The sequence below is a fragment of the Danio rerio genome, chromosome 10, assembly GCF_052040795.2.
Source record: "Danio rerio strain M-AB ecotype USA chromosome 10, GRCz13ab, whole genome shotgun sequence".
NCBI classification, from domain to species: domain Eukaryota; kingdom Metazoa; phylum Chordata; class Actinopteri; order Cypriniformes; family Danionidae; genus Danio; species Danio rerio.
Window position 1 is genome coordinate 33,346,480 of NC_141030.1, and position 19,254 is coordinate 33,365,733.

The following is a 19,254-nucleotide window of genomic DNA, read 5'->3' on the forward strand; positions in this document are numbered from 1 at the left end:
TGTTGTCATATTAACTTTGTTTCCGATTATATTACTTATAGAGTGGAGGTTAATTATTCCTATGTGAAATGTGCACAAATTGACGTAAATGTGAAGACCAATCGTCTTTCATAAACCGCTTGTTGAAACTAGCACTTAGACATGAACATAAAAGCCTCAATATACAAACAGCTCATGATTGGTTTATTTTGTGTGTTTGAGTGTTTTACTGGATGGGACAATATGGCATCTTAAATGAGAACTGTATGTTAAATCTATGGTATGGTATTTTTAACTGTGTTGTTAATTGTGATGCGGTAAAAAAAAATGGGTGCATCTAAATTTTATTCTGGTGCACCTTAGAAAACAATTTGGGGCGCACTGGTGCAACCAGTGCAAATAGAGCCCTGTAGGATTAGCAATGAGAAACAATCATTAATCATTTCTTTAACATGTGTTTTTGATGAAACTTCAAAAGCAAATAAAGGGCACTTGTAATACAAAATCCACTTTTGGAAGCTGCTTTGACAAAGCTGTGTGTAGGTGTGGTGTGTCCACAGTCATACTGGAGTGACATAAACACAACAAGTCTCTATTTTTGAATTTCCTGATGCTAAAATATGATCCAAATCCCATTAACTTTGAGGCCAACTGTAACGTGACTTAGGAGTGTGGTTTTTCCCCGCCCATCAAATTGATTGACAGGTGCTTATTTACATGTCACCATAGTAAAGTGTATAAACATGTCCACAGAACAGGATTTGCAAAGAAACTAGGATTAAAAGATCTGTCCTAAGTTTAAAAAACACATGTGGGAACGGTGGGCGGGGAGAACCAGCTCATTTGCATTTAAAGGCACAGGCTGCAAAAACAGCTACTCTTTGATATGAGCACAAAATGGGCATATTTTACATTGTATAATAAATAACTAATCTGATGGGTATTTTGACCTGAAACTTTACAAACAAATTCTGGAGACACCAAAGACTTATCTAACATCTTGTAAAAGGGGTAAAATAGGAGACCTTTAAACTCTGTTCCGATCTTGGTTGTGATTGCTTTTAGGTCAATGGAATCGATCTGCGAGGTGCCACTCACGAACAAGCCGCGGCAGCGCTGAAGGGAGCAGGGCAGACGGTAACCATCATCGCCCAGTACCGGCCCGAGGGTGAGTGTGTCCATCAGCTCCTCCTGACCAAACACTGGCACTGAAGCCCACATGATTCTCACAGAACGCAGAGGTCATCTTTAGCTGCAGGCAGGGAAGAAACACAACTCACCCAGACGTTTTTGGGCCAAGTCCAGCCCGGCGCGCGCATTATTCCTCCTGACTCTTACAGAATAACAGCGCATGTGCCCTCGGAGTGTTGAGGTGCCATGTTTGATAAGTGTCAGATTGAGGCTGTGGCTGCTCTGGACTCAAGTGACCCATTCAGACGACATGGGACGCATCACTGTAGACTCGGATCTGAGAATGTTTTCACTGGCTTATCTTACTTAAAGGTGAAGTGTGTCATGTTTTTGTTGTGGCTATACTTTGTGCTGTGCTAGCTTCATGCGGACACTGAAAGTAGTCTTTTTTACACAAAGAAAAAACATCACAACCATTTTTAGCACCGATCAATCTCCATTTCTGAAACATTCCTTTTGCCGAAATCAGTATATTAGAATGCTTTTTTGAGGATCTAAAGACTGAAGTGGTGACGATAGATTTTCAGCTTAGAATCGCATCAGTAAATAACTGTAATATTGTATATAAGATCAAATAAATGCAGCCTTGGTGAGCACAGGCAGAACCTTATAACATTTCTATCGCTTTTTTATAACCCCCCAATACAAAATCATGCTTGCCAAGTGTTTGTTTTGTAACAGAATATGATCATTTGTTGATGGTGTAGTTTTAGAGTTTTTCAGCAGGGGTCAACTAGCACATGCTAATCAGCTTAACTTACGTTTTTTTAACATTTATTTTAAAACAGAAAAATATATTTGGTACCCATCATTTATAATAATAATCATTAGATTATTTACAGTGGTGCCAACAAAGAATGAGTAACAAGATAAAAAAAAAACTGAATTCAAACAAAAATTAAAGAGATATCTATAGTTCATCTAATCTGAGGATAGATATATAATAGAAGAGAAATTGAGAGTGAAGAGGGCAAAATAATATGATAACAGCAGTTTAAAGATTGAATAGATTATACATATTAAAGGTTGTTTAAATTGTGTATGTTTTTGAGTGCTTTCTTGTTCAGTGAATCTGGAATTATAAGTAATTTTTAATCTCTTGTATGAATGATATAAATACTGACTTACACTTTGAAAATGTACATATAGGAATGTAAAATCTGCATAAAAAGAAATAAGGTTTATTATAAAGCAGATGTTAAAAATCATCCATTCATTCATTTTCTTTTCGGCTTAGTCCCTTTATTAATCCGGGGTCGACACCGCGGAATGAACCGCCAACTTTTTCAGCACATTTTTTAGCGGATGCCATTCCAGCCGCAACCCGTCTCTGGGAAACTTCCTCACACACTCATTCACACACACACTCATACACTATGGACAATTTAGCCTTATTCACCTGTACCGCATGTCTTTTGACTGTGGGGGAAACCGGAGCACCCAGAGGAAACCCACGCAAACTCAGGGAGAAATTGCAAACTCCACACAGAAACGCCAACTGAGGCAAGGCTCGAACCTTGCTGTGAGGCGACAGCACTACCTACTGCGCCACTGCGTTGCCAGATGTTGAAAATAATTTATTTAATTATAATTACTTTTGGACTCACAGAAAAATTTAATAATTAAGTAATATTTGAGATAAATAAATTAACATCTTGCCAAAATTGTAACACATAGTTGCATGACCAAAAGAAGTGTGGAAGAGTTTCAGGGTTATTCTGACAAAAGGAGCAATTTGTATCAAAGTCTGATCCAGATATTTTCTTTAAGACGTTTTTGACTGGATAAACTAAATGTTATGTAATAATTTAAAGGTATTTCCTTTTCGTTATTAGAAAGGAAAAAGCTTTTGCTGTATAGACCATCAAATTTCACGGTTTAAATGAACTAAAAGACCGTTACAGCGTGAGATAGCAGGAGTGGTAAAGACAATATTTTCATGGAGCAGGGCTCTTATTTTATAGTTTTTATTTTTCTTTAGAGCAAAACAAATTTCCCCAATAGACGTATTAGCTGGTTCTGGAATGGTAACGGTTCCTAGTGATACTGTATTGTTTTTAAAAAGCATGTATAATCCAGAAGGAGTAGCACCTATAGTTATTGCAAACTCTTTAAGAGTTACCAGAATTTTGTATTTTAAGAAAAATTCTGTGCATCTTAGCAGTACCAGCTTGTTGATGTTAGGTTTTAGTAATGTGACATGGTGGCTTCTGGCACAACATCCTGCAGGATGGAACTTATTGCATGCATTTTATTTCCCACTATCATTGTTTTATTTTATCATTGAATTTTTTTAATATAAAAAAAGAGCAACAAAAGATTATGATTTTTACTTGTTTGGTCAATGAAGCACAGCAATAAGCAAGGCCTAAAAACAATAGGCCTAAGTAAAAGGCTACAATTTCGACTATAAACAAAATATAGTCACAGGACTTTATTGTAGTGGTTCTGAATTCTAGTCTTCTCACTCAAGCGCTCTGCATATTTTGGAATTTATTTGCACCTGATTCAGAAAGAAAATCGTGAAGAATCATCTTTCGTTTGACTGGGTCCCTACACAATGTTCTTTGGTCTCTGAGAACAGGAAATCTTTGCTTCACTTCAGATCATTTGTTCACATATTTGGTCAATATCATTGAAGGCAGCAGCATCACACTATAATCACATAATCACATACTATAATCTGTAAACAAGTCATCTCTTGGACATAAACACTACTAATCCAGTCAGCCCTTTTGCTCTTGCCTTGTGCAGAAATTATTTAAATGTAGGGTTTAAAGGGATAGTTTACCCCCCCCAAAAAAATAAATAAATCAATATATATATATATATATATATATATATATATATATATATATATATATATATATATATATATATATATATATATATATATATATTTTTTTTTTTTTTTTTTTTTTTTTTCAAACAGGTTTGGAATAAGTGAAGAAAGAGTAAAGGATGACAATCTTAATTTTGGGATGAACTATCCCCTCAAACTACTTCAAGAGAAGTACTTTGTTCTTTAGCAGAAGAAAACTACAATCAGGGTATTGAGAAAGTTCAGAAACAGCAATGCTTACCAGAGTAATTCATCTGGGAAAGGACTTTGGGCTTTATAAGAGACCTTTTTCAAACTCAAACAACATTATTACACATTAAATTAAGTATTCAAATCATATAATGACTCTTTTAATGTCCCCGGAAAACTCTGTAGTCCTATTTAGCCTCTAGTTAGCAAACTCCATTTTCAAAACATGTTAGAACTTGGACAATACTTTGGCCAGTTTAACTGGTGTGTATTATAACACAGAATAAAACATGAAAATATCTATATGAATAAAAATTTATTCATTTAAATAAAAAAATAAAAAAATACAAAAACACTCTTTGGCTAATTATGGAACTGGAAGTGCAGCAATGCTTCTGCGGTCTATTTGCAGATGCTTTACCAATTCCATTTATGGCCACTAGGGGCACCAAGAAATGACGCACTTCACCTTTAAATTGCGGCACCACAGACAGAACACAAGAAACCATATTCTCAGTTTAGGAGGCGCGGTTAGCATGAGCTGCCGGTGTGTGCTCATACAGTCTGTGATAACGTAAGAGAGACAGATGTGGCAGCGTGGTCAGGTATTTACTGATATGTCCTCTCTTTTTTCACCCGTCAGAACTTGCCCTGTGCTCCCCACGGCGGGCCCCGCCACCAACTGCAGGTTTGTGCCATGCGATCAGCACCAGGGTCAAGAACAGCGCCACACAGACAGACTGCACAGAGAGACAGATTCACACTTCCTATCTCACTCCTTCCCGTTAGGCTTTGGAAGTTATGCTTAGATTTGAACACTGATTTGTATTATAGAACTGGATTGCTCAGGACTACATAAAAAGCGGAGCCACTTTGCCGCCATATTGGTATTCTCTTCTATGCTCACTTTGTCTTCTAAATTAACTAACGTATTGTAAACATCACAAAGTGATTAGTAGACATTAGTAGAAGATTGTGCAGAATGAATGAAGGATGTATTTGGTCTTGGTTAACAGCAGGTGGTAGTATTGCATTATTTTATTATGTTTAAACAATGAAAACAGTTGAGTACTCAATAGTCAATGCGTTCTATTCGGAAGAGCTCAAATCTCCGAAGTTGCAGCTTTGAAGGAATTCAGTTAAATTCATCTTTATTTCTATAGCACTATTACAATGTAGATTTTGTCAAAGCAGCCTAAGATAGAAGATTATAGTAAATTGAAACTGTGTCAGTCCAGTTTTCAGAGTTGAATAAAGTGTAGGGGTAAAAAGAATGTATAAAAATTGGAAAACACTTCTGCATCATCTTAATGAGATGACTAGCAGGTGTGTCTTCATCACATCATTTGTCTGCTGGTTTACACACACTTAAAAAAACACACTCGAAACGACTGGCTGCACCTTTATTTATTTATTCATTTATCTATTTATTTATATTCTATATTATTTATCTATTTATCTAAACTAATTTCGAGAGGATCACGTGCTTATAATTGTTTGCAGCTGGTCCCGCATTATTTAATTTAAGATTCACCAATCAGATGATTCCTAACCCACTATAAATACCCTAGTTTCCATATAACAGCCATCTGTGTTTTGAAGAATCCCCCCTTCCACCCCTACTCCTCCTCCTTTCCTAGATGGGTGGCAAGGTGGCCCAGTGGTTAGCACTGTTGCCTCACAGCAAGAATGTCACTGGTTCTAATGCTTACCAAGCCAGCCGAAATTTCTGTGCGGAGTTTAAATGTTCTCTCCTTGCTCACGTGGGTTTCCCCCGGGATCTCCGGTTTCCTCCCACTGTCCTAAAACATGCAACTTAAGTTAATTGATTAATCCAAATTGCCACCATAGACATGCACCTAGTAAGTAGTTAAGAGCAAATCTCTTAAGAGCAATCACTATCTGTTCATTAGCAACTACAGCAGGGGAGTTCTTGAGATCTACCTGAGCTGAAACTCCCCTCTCGCCTTGCAAATGGGAGGGAGCCCCGGGTTTGAGAATCTTATGAGCTCAGGGGTCTCTCCCAGGACAGCATGTCAAACTCGCTTTATAATCAATCATTAGCAAGCAATCACAATCAAGTGTGAACTCTTTAAAGTGCCCTTAGTAGGGTGATTTATCCTGTTTGGAACATGTTAACATTTTTATTTATTTTATTATTATTATCATTATCATTATTATTATCATTATTATTATCATTATTATTATTATTATTATTATTTTGTGATTTGTACAGCTGTTTGTTCACTCAATTTTAATACTAATACATTGATAATCAATGTAAAATACATTGATTATTTAAATAGTTTTTTTTTCTTTGGTTATTTTCCAAGGCAACATGCCGTAACATTTCCTAGCAAACTAATATTAATTTAGACCTTTAATAATCAGACATAATAGCTAGCAGGTTCTTCATGGTCTATTCAAGTGTTATATGGCTTCATGAAAGGTGGTGGAAAAGTGATTGGACACTAAGTAGATTAAGTTATTTTATAATCTTTTTCCAATAGGTGCTACTCCTTGCTTAAAAAAAAAAATAAAACATCTTAAAATGTGATCATAAATAACTTCATTAGCCTAAACTTAGCCTATAAACAGATTTGGAAAACTTCATCTTAAAGGCATAGTTCACTCAAAAATGAAAATTTACACTCAATTCACTCTCCCTTAAATGCTTCCTGTGATGCAGTAGACCCTCGTGGATCTTTATGAGTTTGTTTTTTCTGTAGAACACTAAAAAGTATTCTGAAGGAAGCTGAAAACCTGTAACCATTGACTTCTAGCATAATAAAACAAATACTAATGAATTCAATGGATACAGGTTTCCAGCTCTCTTCAAACAAACTTCTTTTGGGCTCAAAAGGGTGAGGGAATGATGACTGAATTATCGGTTGTTTGTGTGAACTATTCCTTTAAACCAGCAAGCTTCTCAGTGGCTTATATTTGAATAGGAATACAAGCACTAGAATACAAGCATTGGAGCCTGTCCTGTTTAGTAATACCAACATGGCCGCTTGAACATTTCCGGTGACTTCAATACAGCAGTTTAGAACGCAGTGAGCAATCCAGTCATTATACTGATCAGTGGGTCTGTAGGGCTCAGCTTCTGTCTAACTCTCTGCAGTCTGGCTGAGGATCGTGGTCTCTTTCTTGCCCCAGTGGCGGCTCTGACCATGGGCCTTTCATTTAGGGGAAGGGACAGAGAGAGACCTTGCTCTCCTGATAATCCTTTGTGCATCCTGTGTTTCCCCTGCCTGCTGCCTCACTCGATAAACTCCTGTTGTGTTTGTTTTCAGCTCTAACCCGCCTGTCTAACACAGACGGCAGACGGCTGCTGTACAGTGCATACATGTGTAAATATTAATGCTGAAGAATCAAGACATTTTAGAACATTCACTTTTCTTTTGTTGATAAATGGACAAATTAGGTGCATAATCGGTAAATAGATTGTATAGTGGATGATATGAGTTAAATTTTTCTTTTGTTTGTTCAACAAGGCTGCATTTGATTAATGAAAAATGCAGTGAAAACTTGAAACATGTCCGTAACACTATAATATCTGCACAATATGAATCATCTATTAATTATTAGCAAATAGTTCATTCATCATTTGTTAAGCATTAACTCTACATTAATAGATGTTAGTGAGCAGTTTATAACTGCAGCTACAAATGCTGTATTCTTTACTTAAAAGCACATTTAAATGATTGTGTTTTCATACTTTGACTTATAAATTGTTCATTACTAAAATCAGTATTGCATTATTTACAAACCATTTGTGTTTCAGAGTAGTTGATGGCTTTTAGAATCATTCAGAATGAGATAGTAAACGATTAATAAACTATTCAAATCAACATTTATACTGTTGAAGTCAGAATTGTTAGCCCCCCTGAATTATTAGCCTCCCTGTTTATTTTTTTCCCCAATTTCTGTTTAATGGAGAGAAGATTTTTTCTAAACATTTCTAAACATGATAGTTTTAATAACTCATTTTAAATAATTGATGTATTTAATCTTTTTCATGATGACAGTACATAAAATTTGACTATTATTATATTTCTACTTTTCAAGACACTTCTATACAGCTTAAAGTGACATTTAAAGGCTTAACTAGGTTAATTATGTTAACTAGGTAGGTTAGGGTAATTAGGCAAGTTATTGTATAACGATGGTTTGTTCTGTAGACTATCGAAGAAAAAAATTGCCTAAAGGGGCTTATAATAATAACCTAAAAATGGTGTTTGAAAAATTAAAAACTGATTTTATTCTAGCCGAAATAAAACAAATAATACTTTCTCCACACTGTAAACCCGGATAAGTTGAATTTACTTAAAAAATTTGAGGAAACCGGTTGCCTTAAAAAAATAAGTAATGTGTAATGAAAACCTAAGTACGTTTAACTGAAAATGTTAAGTAAATTACACTCAATTCAAAATTGATTTAACTCGACATGTTTTGCCAAGTTAACTTCTTTGCACAATTAATACACTTAATATCTTAAGTATAATGTACCAAATACCTAGTTGTATATTACTTATTCAGTTCAGTTATTATCATTAAATTATTATTTCAGTTTTTAATCTGGTGCATTATAAATACTTATTCAGATCAAGAAATCAGATGAAACATTTGTTGAAAACACCCTGGTTAGGGGTAAAATGCTTTATTGTGAACATACACATAACAGATTTTTTTTCTAAAAGCACATAAAACTAGGCACCTGGTATCAGGTGCAACGATTCAGAACACCACTTAACACTGCAAAGTAATTTTCCTCAGTTTATGGTTTGTTAATCTGAATGAAATCAGACATATCAGTGCCAATTCAATAATATAAAATAGAAAAAGTGCATAACAGTGCAAACAACATTTTCCTAAAAGAAAAAAAAATTAGGCACCTGTTATCTGGAGCAGTAGTGCAATGAGTTAGGAACAGCACTTTACACTGCAAACTGACTTTTTCACAGTTTGTTAATCTGAATGAAACTAGATATATCAGTGCCAATCCAATAACATAAAATACAAAACGGGCATAACAGTGCAAACATGTTGCTTTTCTAAAAGAACAAACAATATTTCTCATATCTGGAGAAATAGTGTAACAACACCTCTTTACACTGCAAGTTGGTTTTTCAGAGTCTGAATTTTGGGTGCCAGCTCACTTTTACCCAGGTTAAACATCACCTGCTGAACAAAGCAAAAAGTGTTTTTCACGTATCTGGGATAGTCCAGGTGCAGGGCATATATCAGTCCAAAAAGTACACAGAAGGCCTGAGGAAGGTTGGCCAGGTCATCCATCACCACATTCCCTTCCAAGATGATTCCCACTTTGGACGGGTTCAGCTTAAGTTTCTCTTCACCGATGAAAAGCAATCCCACTGGAGTTTGCTTGTACATGTCATTGTCAGCTGTGTCCTTGCAGAGAAACAAATGTACAATCATGTGTTAGTTACCACATTTTCGAAATGTTCACAAAAAAATACCCTAAGAAGAAACACTGTACACTGACATATAGTAAAAGACACTCTGTTCATACAAGATATGATGCCTGGCTTGTTCAGCTTCCTTTTCACTGTACAATTACAGCAAAATATTTAATGTTAACTGAACCCAAATTTTTCAGCCAAGTTTTTTCAGTTAATTGCTTGGTTAAACCTACAGACAATTTTAGGTTTTCAAGAGGAGAATATGTGTGTGAGAGGAGAACACACGTGTGTGTGTGTGTGTGTGTGTGTGTGTGTGAGACAACACGTGTGTGTGTGAGATGAGAACACGTGTGTGTGTGTGTGTGTGTGTGTGTGTGTGTGTGTGTGAGACAACACGTGTGAGTGTGTGAGAGAAGAACACGTGTGTGTGTGTGAGAGGAGAACACGTGTGTGTGTGTGAGAGGAGAACACGTGTGTGTGTGTGTGTGTGTGTGTGTGTGAGAGGAGAACGTGTGTGTGAGAGGAGAACACGTGTGTGTGTGTGTGTGTGTGTGTGTGTGTGAGAGGAGAACGTGTGTGTGAGAGGAGAACGTGTGTGTGTGTGTGAGACAACACGTGTGTGTGTGAGAGAGGAGAACGCGTGTGTGTGAGAGGAGAACACGTGTGTGTGAGAGGAGAACGTGTGTGTGAGAGGAGAACACGTGTGTGTGTGTGTGTGTGTGTGTGTGTGTGTGTGTGTGTGTGTGAGACAACACGTGTGTGTGAGAGAGGAGAACGCGTGTGTGTGAGAGGAGAACACGTGTGTGTGTGTGTGTGTGTGTGTGAGAGAGGAGAACGTGTGTGTGAGAGGAGAACGTGTGTGTGTGTGTGTGAGACAACACGTGTGTGTGTGAGAGAGGAGAACGCGTGTGTGTGAGAGGAGAACACGTGTGTGTGTGTGTGTGTGTGTGTGTGTGTGAGAGGAGAACGTGTGTGTGTGTGTGAGACAACACGTGTGTGTGAGAGAGGAGAACGCGTGTGTGTGAGTGGAGAACACGTGTGTGTGTGTGTGTGTGAGAGGAGAACGTGTGTGAGAGAGGAGAACGCGTGTGTGTGAGAGGAGAACGCGTGTGTGTGAGAGGAGAACACGTGTGTGTGTGTGTGTGAGAGGAGAACGTGTGTGTGAGAGGAGAACGCGTGCGTGTGAGAGGAGAACACGTGTGTGTGAGAGGAGAACGTGTGTGTGAGAGGAGAACACGTGTGTGTGTGTGTGTGAGACAACACGTGTGTGTGAGAGAGGAGAACGCGTGTGTGTGAGAGGAGAACACGTGTGTGTGTGTGTGTGTGTGAGAGGAGAACGTGTGTGTGAGAGGAGAACGTGTGTGTGTGTGTGTGTGAGAGAAGAACGTGTGTGTGAGAGGAGAACGTGTGTGTGTGTGTGTGAGACAACACGTGTGTGTGTGTGTGTGAGAGAGGAGAACGCGTGTGTGTGAGAGGAGAACGTGTGTGTGAGAGGAGAACACGTGTGTGTGTGTGTGTGAGACAACACGTGTGTGTGAGAGAGGAGAACGCGTGTGTGTGAGAGGAGAACACGTGTGTGTGTGTGTGTGTGTGAGAGGAGAACGTGTGTGTGAGAGGAGAACACGTGTGTGTGTGTGTGTGTGTGAGACAACACGTGTGTGTGAGAGAGGAGAATGCGTGTGTGTGAGAGGAGAACACGTGTGTGTGTGAGAGGAGAACACGTGTGTGTGTGTGTGTGTGTGTGTGTGAGAGGGGAGAACACGTGTGTGTGAGAGAGAGGAGAACACGTGTGTGTGAGAGAGAGGAGAACACGTGTGTGTGTGTGAGAGAGAGGAGAACGTGTGTGTGAGAGAGAGGAGAACACGTGTGTGTGTGTGAGAGGAGAACACGTGTGTGTGTGTGTGTGTGTGAGAGAGGAGAACGTGTGTGTGTGAGAGAGAGGAGAACACGTGTGTGTGAGAGAGGAGAACACGTGTGTGTGTGTGTGTGAGAGAGGAGAACGTGTGTGTGTGTGAGAGAGAGGAGAACGTGTGTGTGTGAGAGAGAGGAGAACACGTGTGTGTGAGAGAGGAGAACACGTGTGTGTGAGAGAGGAGAACACGTGTGTGTGTGTGTGTGAGAGAGAGAGGAGAACATGTGTGTGTGTGTGTGAGAGGAGAACACGTGTGTGTGTGTGTGTGAGAGAGAGGAGAACGTGTGTGTGTGAGAGAGAGGAGAACGTGTGTGTGTGAGAGAGAGGAGAACGTGTGTGTGTGAGAGAGAGGAGAACACGTGTGTGTGAGAGAGGAGAACACGTGTGTGTGTGTGTGAGAGAGAGGAGAACATGTGTGTGTGTGTGTGTGTGTGAGAGGAGAACACGTGTGTGTGACAGGAGAACACGTGTGTGTGAGAGAGAGGAGAACGTGTGTGTGTGAGAAAGAGAGGAGAACGTGTGTGTGTGAGAGAGAGAGGAGAAAGTGTGTGAGAGAAAGAGGAGAACACGTGTGTGTGTGTGTGTGTGTGTGTGTGTGAGAGAGAGGAGAATGTGTGTGAGAGAGGAGAACACGTGTGTGTGTGTGTGTGTGTGTGTGAGAGGAAAACGTGTGTGTGAGAAGAGAACACGTGTGTGTGAGAGGAGAACGTGTGTGTGTGAGAGGAGAACACGTGTGTGTGTGTGTGTGTGTGTGTGTGTGTGTGTGTGTGTGTAAGAAGAGAACACGTGTGTGTGTGTGTGTGTGTGTGTGTGTGTGTGTGTGTGTGTGTGTGTGTGTGTGTGTGTGTGTGTGAGAGAACATGTGTGTGTGAGAGGAGAACACGTGTGTGTGAGAGGAGAACACGTGTGTGTGTGTGTGTGTGTGTGTGTGTGTGTGTGTGTAAGAAGAGAACACGTGTGTGTGTGTGTGTGTGTGTGTGTGTGTGTGTGTGTGTGTGTGTGTGTGTGTGTGTGTGTGAGAGAACATGTGTGTGTGAGAGGAGAACACGTGTGTGTGAGAGAAGAGAACGTGTGTGTGAGAGAGAGGAGAACACGTGTGTGTGTGTGAGAGGAGAACACGTGTGTGTGTGTGTGAGGAGAACGTGTGTGTGTGTGAGAGGAGAACACGTGTGTGTGAGAGAGGAGAACACGTGTGTGTGTGTGTGTGTGTGTGTGTGTGTAAGAGGAGAACACGTGTGTGTGTGTGTGTGTGTGTGTGTGTGTGTGTGTGTGTGTGTGTGTGTGTGTGTGTGTGTGTGTGTGTGTGTGTGTGTGAGAGAACGTGTGTGTGAGAGGAGAACACGTGTGTGTGAGAGAAGAGAACGTGTGTGTGAAGAGAACGTGTGTGTGAGAGGAGAATACGTGTGTGTGAGAAGATAATGTGGGTGTAAGAAGAGAATACAAGTATACGTGTGTGTGAGAGGAGAACTCATGTGTGTGAGAGGAGAATGTGTTTGTGTGTGTGTGTGTGTGTGTGTGTGTGTGTGTGTGTGTGTGTGTGTGTGTGTGTGTGAGAGTGCCAGAATGAATTATGGCTTGCACAGCCCCTCATATGCATCTGCAACATATAAAAAATTAATTTACTTACAAAGCAGGCCTTGAAGAAAGCAGAAGGATCATCGCCCAAGATGACCGGCAGTCCCCGAAGACAAAGGCATCTGACGTCTGTTGGCTCAGTTGTCTAGACGATAGTGAACATTGAATAAAACACTTTATAATGACACTGACTGTAATTTACAAGAAATGACAAGAAGAGATTAAGGAAAAAAAAAAAACGGAAATAGTAGATAAAATTATGAGAATAGAGAATGCAGAGGTAAAAAAAATGTGTAGAAAATGAATAGAAGAGGGAGAAATAGAGAAGAGAAAAGAGGGGGGGGGGAAGAAAAATTAGACAAGAAACAAAAAGGATAAGAAGGAAAAGCTTCATAGGAAAACAGGACTGATGTAGGTATGTTAAATTACCTTTGTCTGGCATAAAAGTTCAGCCAAAAGCTGACCTGTAAGTCCTTTCTTCTTTTTGAAGAGGTCCATGAGGCTTGGAGACAAATGGTCAAGTGCATCCAAGAAGTTTTCTCTGAGATTTTTCCCTACCACTCTGCCAAATTCATAATAAACCTGAAACATGTCAAACAATGCATCAGTCAATGTTCACACTGTTTAATCTGACACACTCAACACTACATGATATGTAGACACTTAACACAAACCTGATTTTCTGTAAAAAGAGCTGGCCAACGATGCACCACCTGGCTGATGGCAGGCTTCTCGTTGACAATCTCCTTTCTGCGAAAAGCAAACGTCACATCCATCTCTTTCTTAACCAGGGATTCCATTGGCTTTGTCTTCATCATTTCATTGACCAGAACCTCACGAGCTACTTCCATGTTCTGGTCATTCATCCCCTCTGGAAAATCAGGCAGGAAATTTATTTCCCCTTTCTTTGGCTTCTTGATCTGTGTGTTGGGAGGATCGCCATTTGTAGTGCCACTTCCTCGCTTGCCACCATTGACAGTAACATCAAGTCGACCCAGCTGCCGCATTTTGGTTCTATAATTACCCATTTTAAACTTAAGGCTATTTTTCCAACCGTTCCAGCCAGAGGGTGACCCGGTTTCTTTAAGGCATGGGTGTGTTTGCACTAAAGCCTTAGCAACAGTCTCAAAATCTTCCTTCGTTGGGTATGCTTTAAATGCATACATGGTCTCAGCCAATTTCTCGAGTATGTCATGCTTTAGTTCTTTTGTGACTTTAAGAAAGGTTGCATCCCTGAGATACTGCAGGTTACCTTGGCGTAGTCTATACTCTACATCGACTTGAAATTTTGGAATTTCAAATACCTCTGGCCACTGAGAACTTCTATCCAAAGAGATGGACAGGATCTCAGTGTCTGCTTGGCTGCTTGTGTCACTACATAATTCAGAACCTCCAGGGACTGGTACAAGCTCAATGATAGGGATGATTTTGATCGTTGGTTTATCTGGGAGCTCAGACAAGTCTGTGAGGTTGCATAATTCATTGTTAAATTCAGGATCTTGGTACTGTAAGGTAAAATTGTAATTTGTTTGGAGAGTGCCTTTGAGCCAGCTAATCAAATCTTCAAGTATGTATGGTCGAGGGTTCATTGTCATCTTTCTTATATCTCCCTCAGAGACGATAACTCGCATTGTTAATTTCTGTTCCATGGCCATCTGGGGGAAAAAAATGACAGACAGCTGTTTAGCAAAGTACAAATCGTCTCAGTGTCACCATAAGCTCTCCTTGCACACTGTATGCTGATAATGGGAAGACATCATTTAAATCTGACATCTTCAACACACACATAGAAGTAACACTATCACAATGAAGTTGGTAAGATCTCAAATGCTCCCTGTACCATGCGGCCAATTTGTGACAGACAAATAGAATCTCTACATTAACTGCAACTATCTTGTGAATCTGGACGAATGCAGGGAGACCAGAGCATGACCCAGAAGACAGTATCATGCCTGGTTGATACTTGATTCCATCTACACTGACAGATGCCGCTTCAAGCACCGACTCTGGTGTTGTAAAGTTTTGAGCAATTGCTGTCTGCACACTGTGAGGGAAGGTGGCAAGCAAAACTGGAGTTACCTTTGACATCTCAACTGATGGTCTGAAAAATGAGCTACAATCGAGATGGTAACTGACTGCCTTCTGGTGTCTTGTAGCAAGTGTCATGGCAACATTTTTAAAGTTCTGAGCAGTGCGAATTACCCTCTTAAAGAATTTATGCTTCCCCTCGAACCGCATTGTCCAAACCTCAGACAGGGGACCAAATTTCCTTACCAGCTGAGGATAATGTTCCACAAAGTGATGTTTTGGCCTTAAACGAAACTCTGGAAATGTTGACTGCAATAAGCGCCTGTGCTCTGCTATCTTACAGTCCAGAAAGTTAAGTGTCTCTTCTGTATGCGTTGGTGCTACAGCTAGCTCAGTAATATCTTTAAGCAGCATGAGAATTTCCCAAGTGTTGTCACCTTCAGGGACACAATGACCAATAAGAAATGGAAGGAGCCTTATGAGACACCAGTTCTCATGGCCATTTCCACCAATGGTCCCTTTACTGGAAAATCCCTTTCCAATAACCTGAGGTCGATCTGTTTTGTCACTAAATGAGTACTTGAAATACCTGATGGCCTGATTCAGCATATCTAGGGTGAAATAAGTCTTGCCTATCAGGTCTGTAAGGCAAAGGGACAATTCAACTGGAACAATACCTTCCAAAATATCATGCAAGATGTCAGGAGGGTACCCACTGACCACATGAAAGTGCTCAAGATTCTCAGTTAAAGGACATGCTCCTTTCACACCATAAGCTCGAGTCATTCCGGGGTCCTCTCTGATCTCTTGCACCTGCCTATCATGGGACTTTTTGTCTCGGAGCTGAAAGAAACCAGAACATACCTCTTGTTGTTGAGTGTCTCTACTGCTTGCCACGCAGAATCTGCAGAACTTGTCGACGGTAAAACTCTCCAGGAAACCTGCAAGAGAGTGGGCAGCAAGATTGTCAGCTGCAACATACAAGACTGTACCTTTCACACTTGCACCTAGTTGCTCCAGGTAAACGCCATTCTGCTCCAATAATTTTAGATCATAGATCAGAGGTTGGAAAACCTTTGCATAACCACACTCCTTGACTGTGGAGGTATTGCACAGTAGAGCAAGTTGGATAGAGCTGAGGGTTGACCGATATTTTGAAGGTATGTTTGCAATAACCCAGTATACTGCACACATCTTGTGTTTTAGCTTTGATGTTCCAAGAGGATTGGCGACTTCAAAGTCATCAATGTAAAGTACAAGAGCAATTGTAAACTCATCTTTTGCAAGAAATGGATTTTCAGTAAAGTATTGCCCATCAGCATATGATCTGAATTCCTGAGGGACATGTACTTTCTCTGACATAGCTTTGTCTAAAACATCAGTTTTGTTAAGCAACTTCTGTAGCATAGGAACAATGGGAACATATGCAAGAGTTTTTTTGCCTTTCTCCACAACATATTCAATTGGATTTACCAGTGGAAACTCTCTACGCACATAGGCTGCTCTTTTTTTGGCAGTTCCTAAAGGTCCATCTTTGGAACAATGTGTCATCATGTTACTTTCTGACACAGCACTGATAATCTCTTTAATAACAGTCTCATCCATGTCAGCACAATATTTGTTTAATATGCCTCTGACTCTGTGTTGTACAAGTGGTTGTGAGAGCTTATTGATTTGACAGAGCTGCTCTATCACATCTTGCACTGAACTCTCTGGTATGTGTAAAACAGTGTGCATCTTTAGTAGTAAAGATGCCAAGTTGTGCTGAAGCTGTTTTTCTAAATCGTGCAGATCAGATTCAGTTACCTCATTCAACTCTTCTGTGTCCTCAATATCATCAGCATCTGACATCTGCTCTTGTGAAGCATTACTGTCATGGCTTATAATATTGTCACCAACAATTTCTGATTTAAACCTCTTTGAGATCTGTTGTTTGTGTACTTTACTCTTGTGTGCTTTGAAGGTGGAGTAAACACTGCTTTCAAAATTACAGTCTTCATAAGGGCATCTGACTTTATGATTTACTTTTAGATGTGCACGATGCAGATGAGTGAAAAAGTCACTCTCTGAACAAGACTCTGTAAATCCACACGACAGACAACTAAACTTAGTTGGTATACTTTGTTGCTGATTTGGAGTTTTTGGGTGAATGCGGGATAGGTGAACTTTTAGTGCATTTAATGATTTAAATGTGCACAGACATTTCTGATGTAAACAAGGAAAAGGCTCGGTTCTGGTATAACCTCCGTGTTTTAGCCTGTAATGTTTAAACAATTGTGCTCTTTTTTCACAGCTAAAAGGACAATACTTGCACTTCCAAATCATTATTTCATCTGTCTTTAGACTTAACTCTAATAATTTATCTTTATTTTCCCTGCAAATGAGCAAACATTAACAACATTTACCTTACGAAACCTAACAGACTGGAAAAGTCTGAACACTGACATCACATTTATTATTTTGCTAGTTTACGGCGAATTAGCTTTAATATAGGGCATTTTTAGTCACATATACATCTTAAGATACACATATTCGCTTACGTTGTCTTAAAGGAACTTACCAGATAATAGGGCTTGGTAAACCGCGTAAAACAGCCGCGTTCCCGCGATCTTCTTAGAAAAAAACGCCGCTTGCAGCCGACCGGGTGAAAGCCTAAAGGCAGTGAAACAGGTTAAAATCGCGTTTTACTGCAAGCAATCAGCAACTATCTAGCATTAACGCTAACTGATCTATCGTTAAATATCGCTTAGTTGTGGATAAAAAGCCAACGAACCTGTAAATGTAAAAATAAATGTTTCCACCGCTGCCTCAAAACCCCTCCCCTCACAGTTAGCTAAATAAACATTATACAGATAAGTTAGCCAGTGTCTAAAAATGTCCGTCGAAATGGCGAAATTTTAAATGAGGTTTTTACAACTCTCGGAGTTAAACTCACCTTCCAGTTCTTTGCAAGCTGTGCCTGAATCCACACAACCGCAACCAAAGGCAGAAACCGTCGACTCAGTGCGTGGCTGAAATCAATTTTGGACTGTTTTTGTTTTGTTTTATATGTCTGTATTTGTGTGAAAGAGCAGGCTGCAATAAAGACGGTTAAAATAACGAAAACATGCACACTGATACCTTAAGCAACTGCTCATTACTCTGTTAATAGACAGGAAGAAGAGGTGTGGTCTGTTCAATAACTTTTCAATTTAAGTTTATTGTACTTCAAATTATTTGCACATTGGACTATGCCAACAAATTAGTAGAATATACTTAAAATTATAAAGTGATATCATCAAACTTTTTTGTTTTAGTGTATTATGCTTAAATATTTAAGTAGAAACTAAATCCGGGCTAACAGTGCAGAAGAAAAAATATTATCAGACATACTGTGAAACTTTCCTTGCTCTGTTCAACATCATTTAGAAAATAGTTAAAAAAGAAAAGAAAATTCATAGGGGGGCTAATAATTCTGACTTCAACTGTATATATATACAGTGTATGAATAATGACTTTACAGAAATACAGATACATATATACATATCCGTAGACACATACATATATACATAACTTTTAGTTTATTAAAGAGAACTAAAACAGCCTTTTTTTCTGCATTTACACATTACATGTAAATTAAAGTAATAGCACTCACTGGGTAATTAACAGGGGCTAACCGCGAACCCTAAACTCAACCAATGTAGTTGTATTTATATCACTAAGGTAAGAACACTGTAGGTACATACTATAACATAGAATTGTGTATATCTGTTACAGTTTCAATTTGTCTGCATTTAGTAGTATCAAGTATGTTAATGCTGCAAAGCTAGCACACAAAGACTAAACAGAAAGTGAGTCTTTTGGGTTAAAATGGCAGGTCAGGTTTAGGTCAGCAGCCATGCTTGTCTTCTACTGCACTGCTCTCTGTCTCTGCTCCTCTTCCTCCTGTACTTCTCCTTGCCCAAACTACCTGCTGCCCCCTGCTGAATCAACATACCCTTGCTGAAACAAACATATCACACTCACAGAATGGCTGCATGTTTGCCCTAACACAAGCACTGACTGCTTTAGCTTATAGCAGTTTGCTAAGCGTTTGAATTTTTAGAATTAAAGAGTTTTCATTTTAGATTTAA

At 39.3% G+C, this 19,254-nt stretch overlaps 2 protein-coding genes across 7 annotated transcripts in view; one reads left to right on the forward strand and one right to left on the reverse strand.

Moving 5' to 3' along the window:
• The window catches only part of dlg2 (discs, large homolog 2 (Drosophila)), a gene marked incomplete at its 5' end in the record, with an annotated part of 395,575 nt that overhangs the window by 311,931 nt on the left and 64,390 nt on the right, over window positions 1–19,254 (forward strand). For 4 of the 6 annotated variants that reach the window (NM_001443107.1, NM_001012378.4, NM_001443110.1 and 1 more), the window contains 1 exon segment: window positions 1,045–1,147. In NM_001443107.1, coding sequence (NP_001430036.1) covers window positions 1,045–1,147 — 103 coding nt within the window. 6 annotated transcript variants of the gene reach the window in all.
• On the reverse strand, window positions 8,830–17,820 carry LOC147842119 (sterile alpha motif domain-containing protein 3-like). The gene is made up of 6 exons (XM_087270892.1): window positions 17,703–17,820; window positions 16,007–16,083; window positions 13,789–14,769; window positions 13,544–13,696; window positions 13,167–13,259; window positions 8,830–9,616 (listed from the first exon to the last, which is right to left on the reverse strand). The coding sequence occupies exons 3-6, from the start codon at window positions 14,767–14,769 to the stop codon at window positions 9,314–9,316; spliced, it is 1,530 nt and encodes a 509-aa protein (XP_087127018.1). The 5' UTR covers window positions 16,007–16,083; window positions 17,703–17,820; the 3' UTR covers window positions 8,830–9,313.

Coding starts and splice junctions, on each gene's coding strand:
- LOC147842119 (XM_087270892.1), bottom strand. CDS start 14,769: ATGGCCATGGAACAGAAATTAACAATGCGAGTTATCGTCTCTGAGGGA. Junction 13,697..13,788: donor CTCTTTTTACAGAAAATCAG/GTTTGTGTTAAG, acceptor GACATGTTTCAG/GTTTATTATGAATTTGGCAG. Junction 13,260..13,543: donor AACTTTTATGCCAGACAAAG/GTAATTTAACAT, acceptor ACTATCGTCTAG/ACAACTGAGCCAACAGACGT.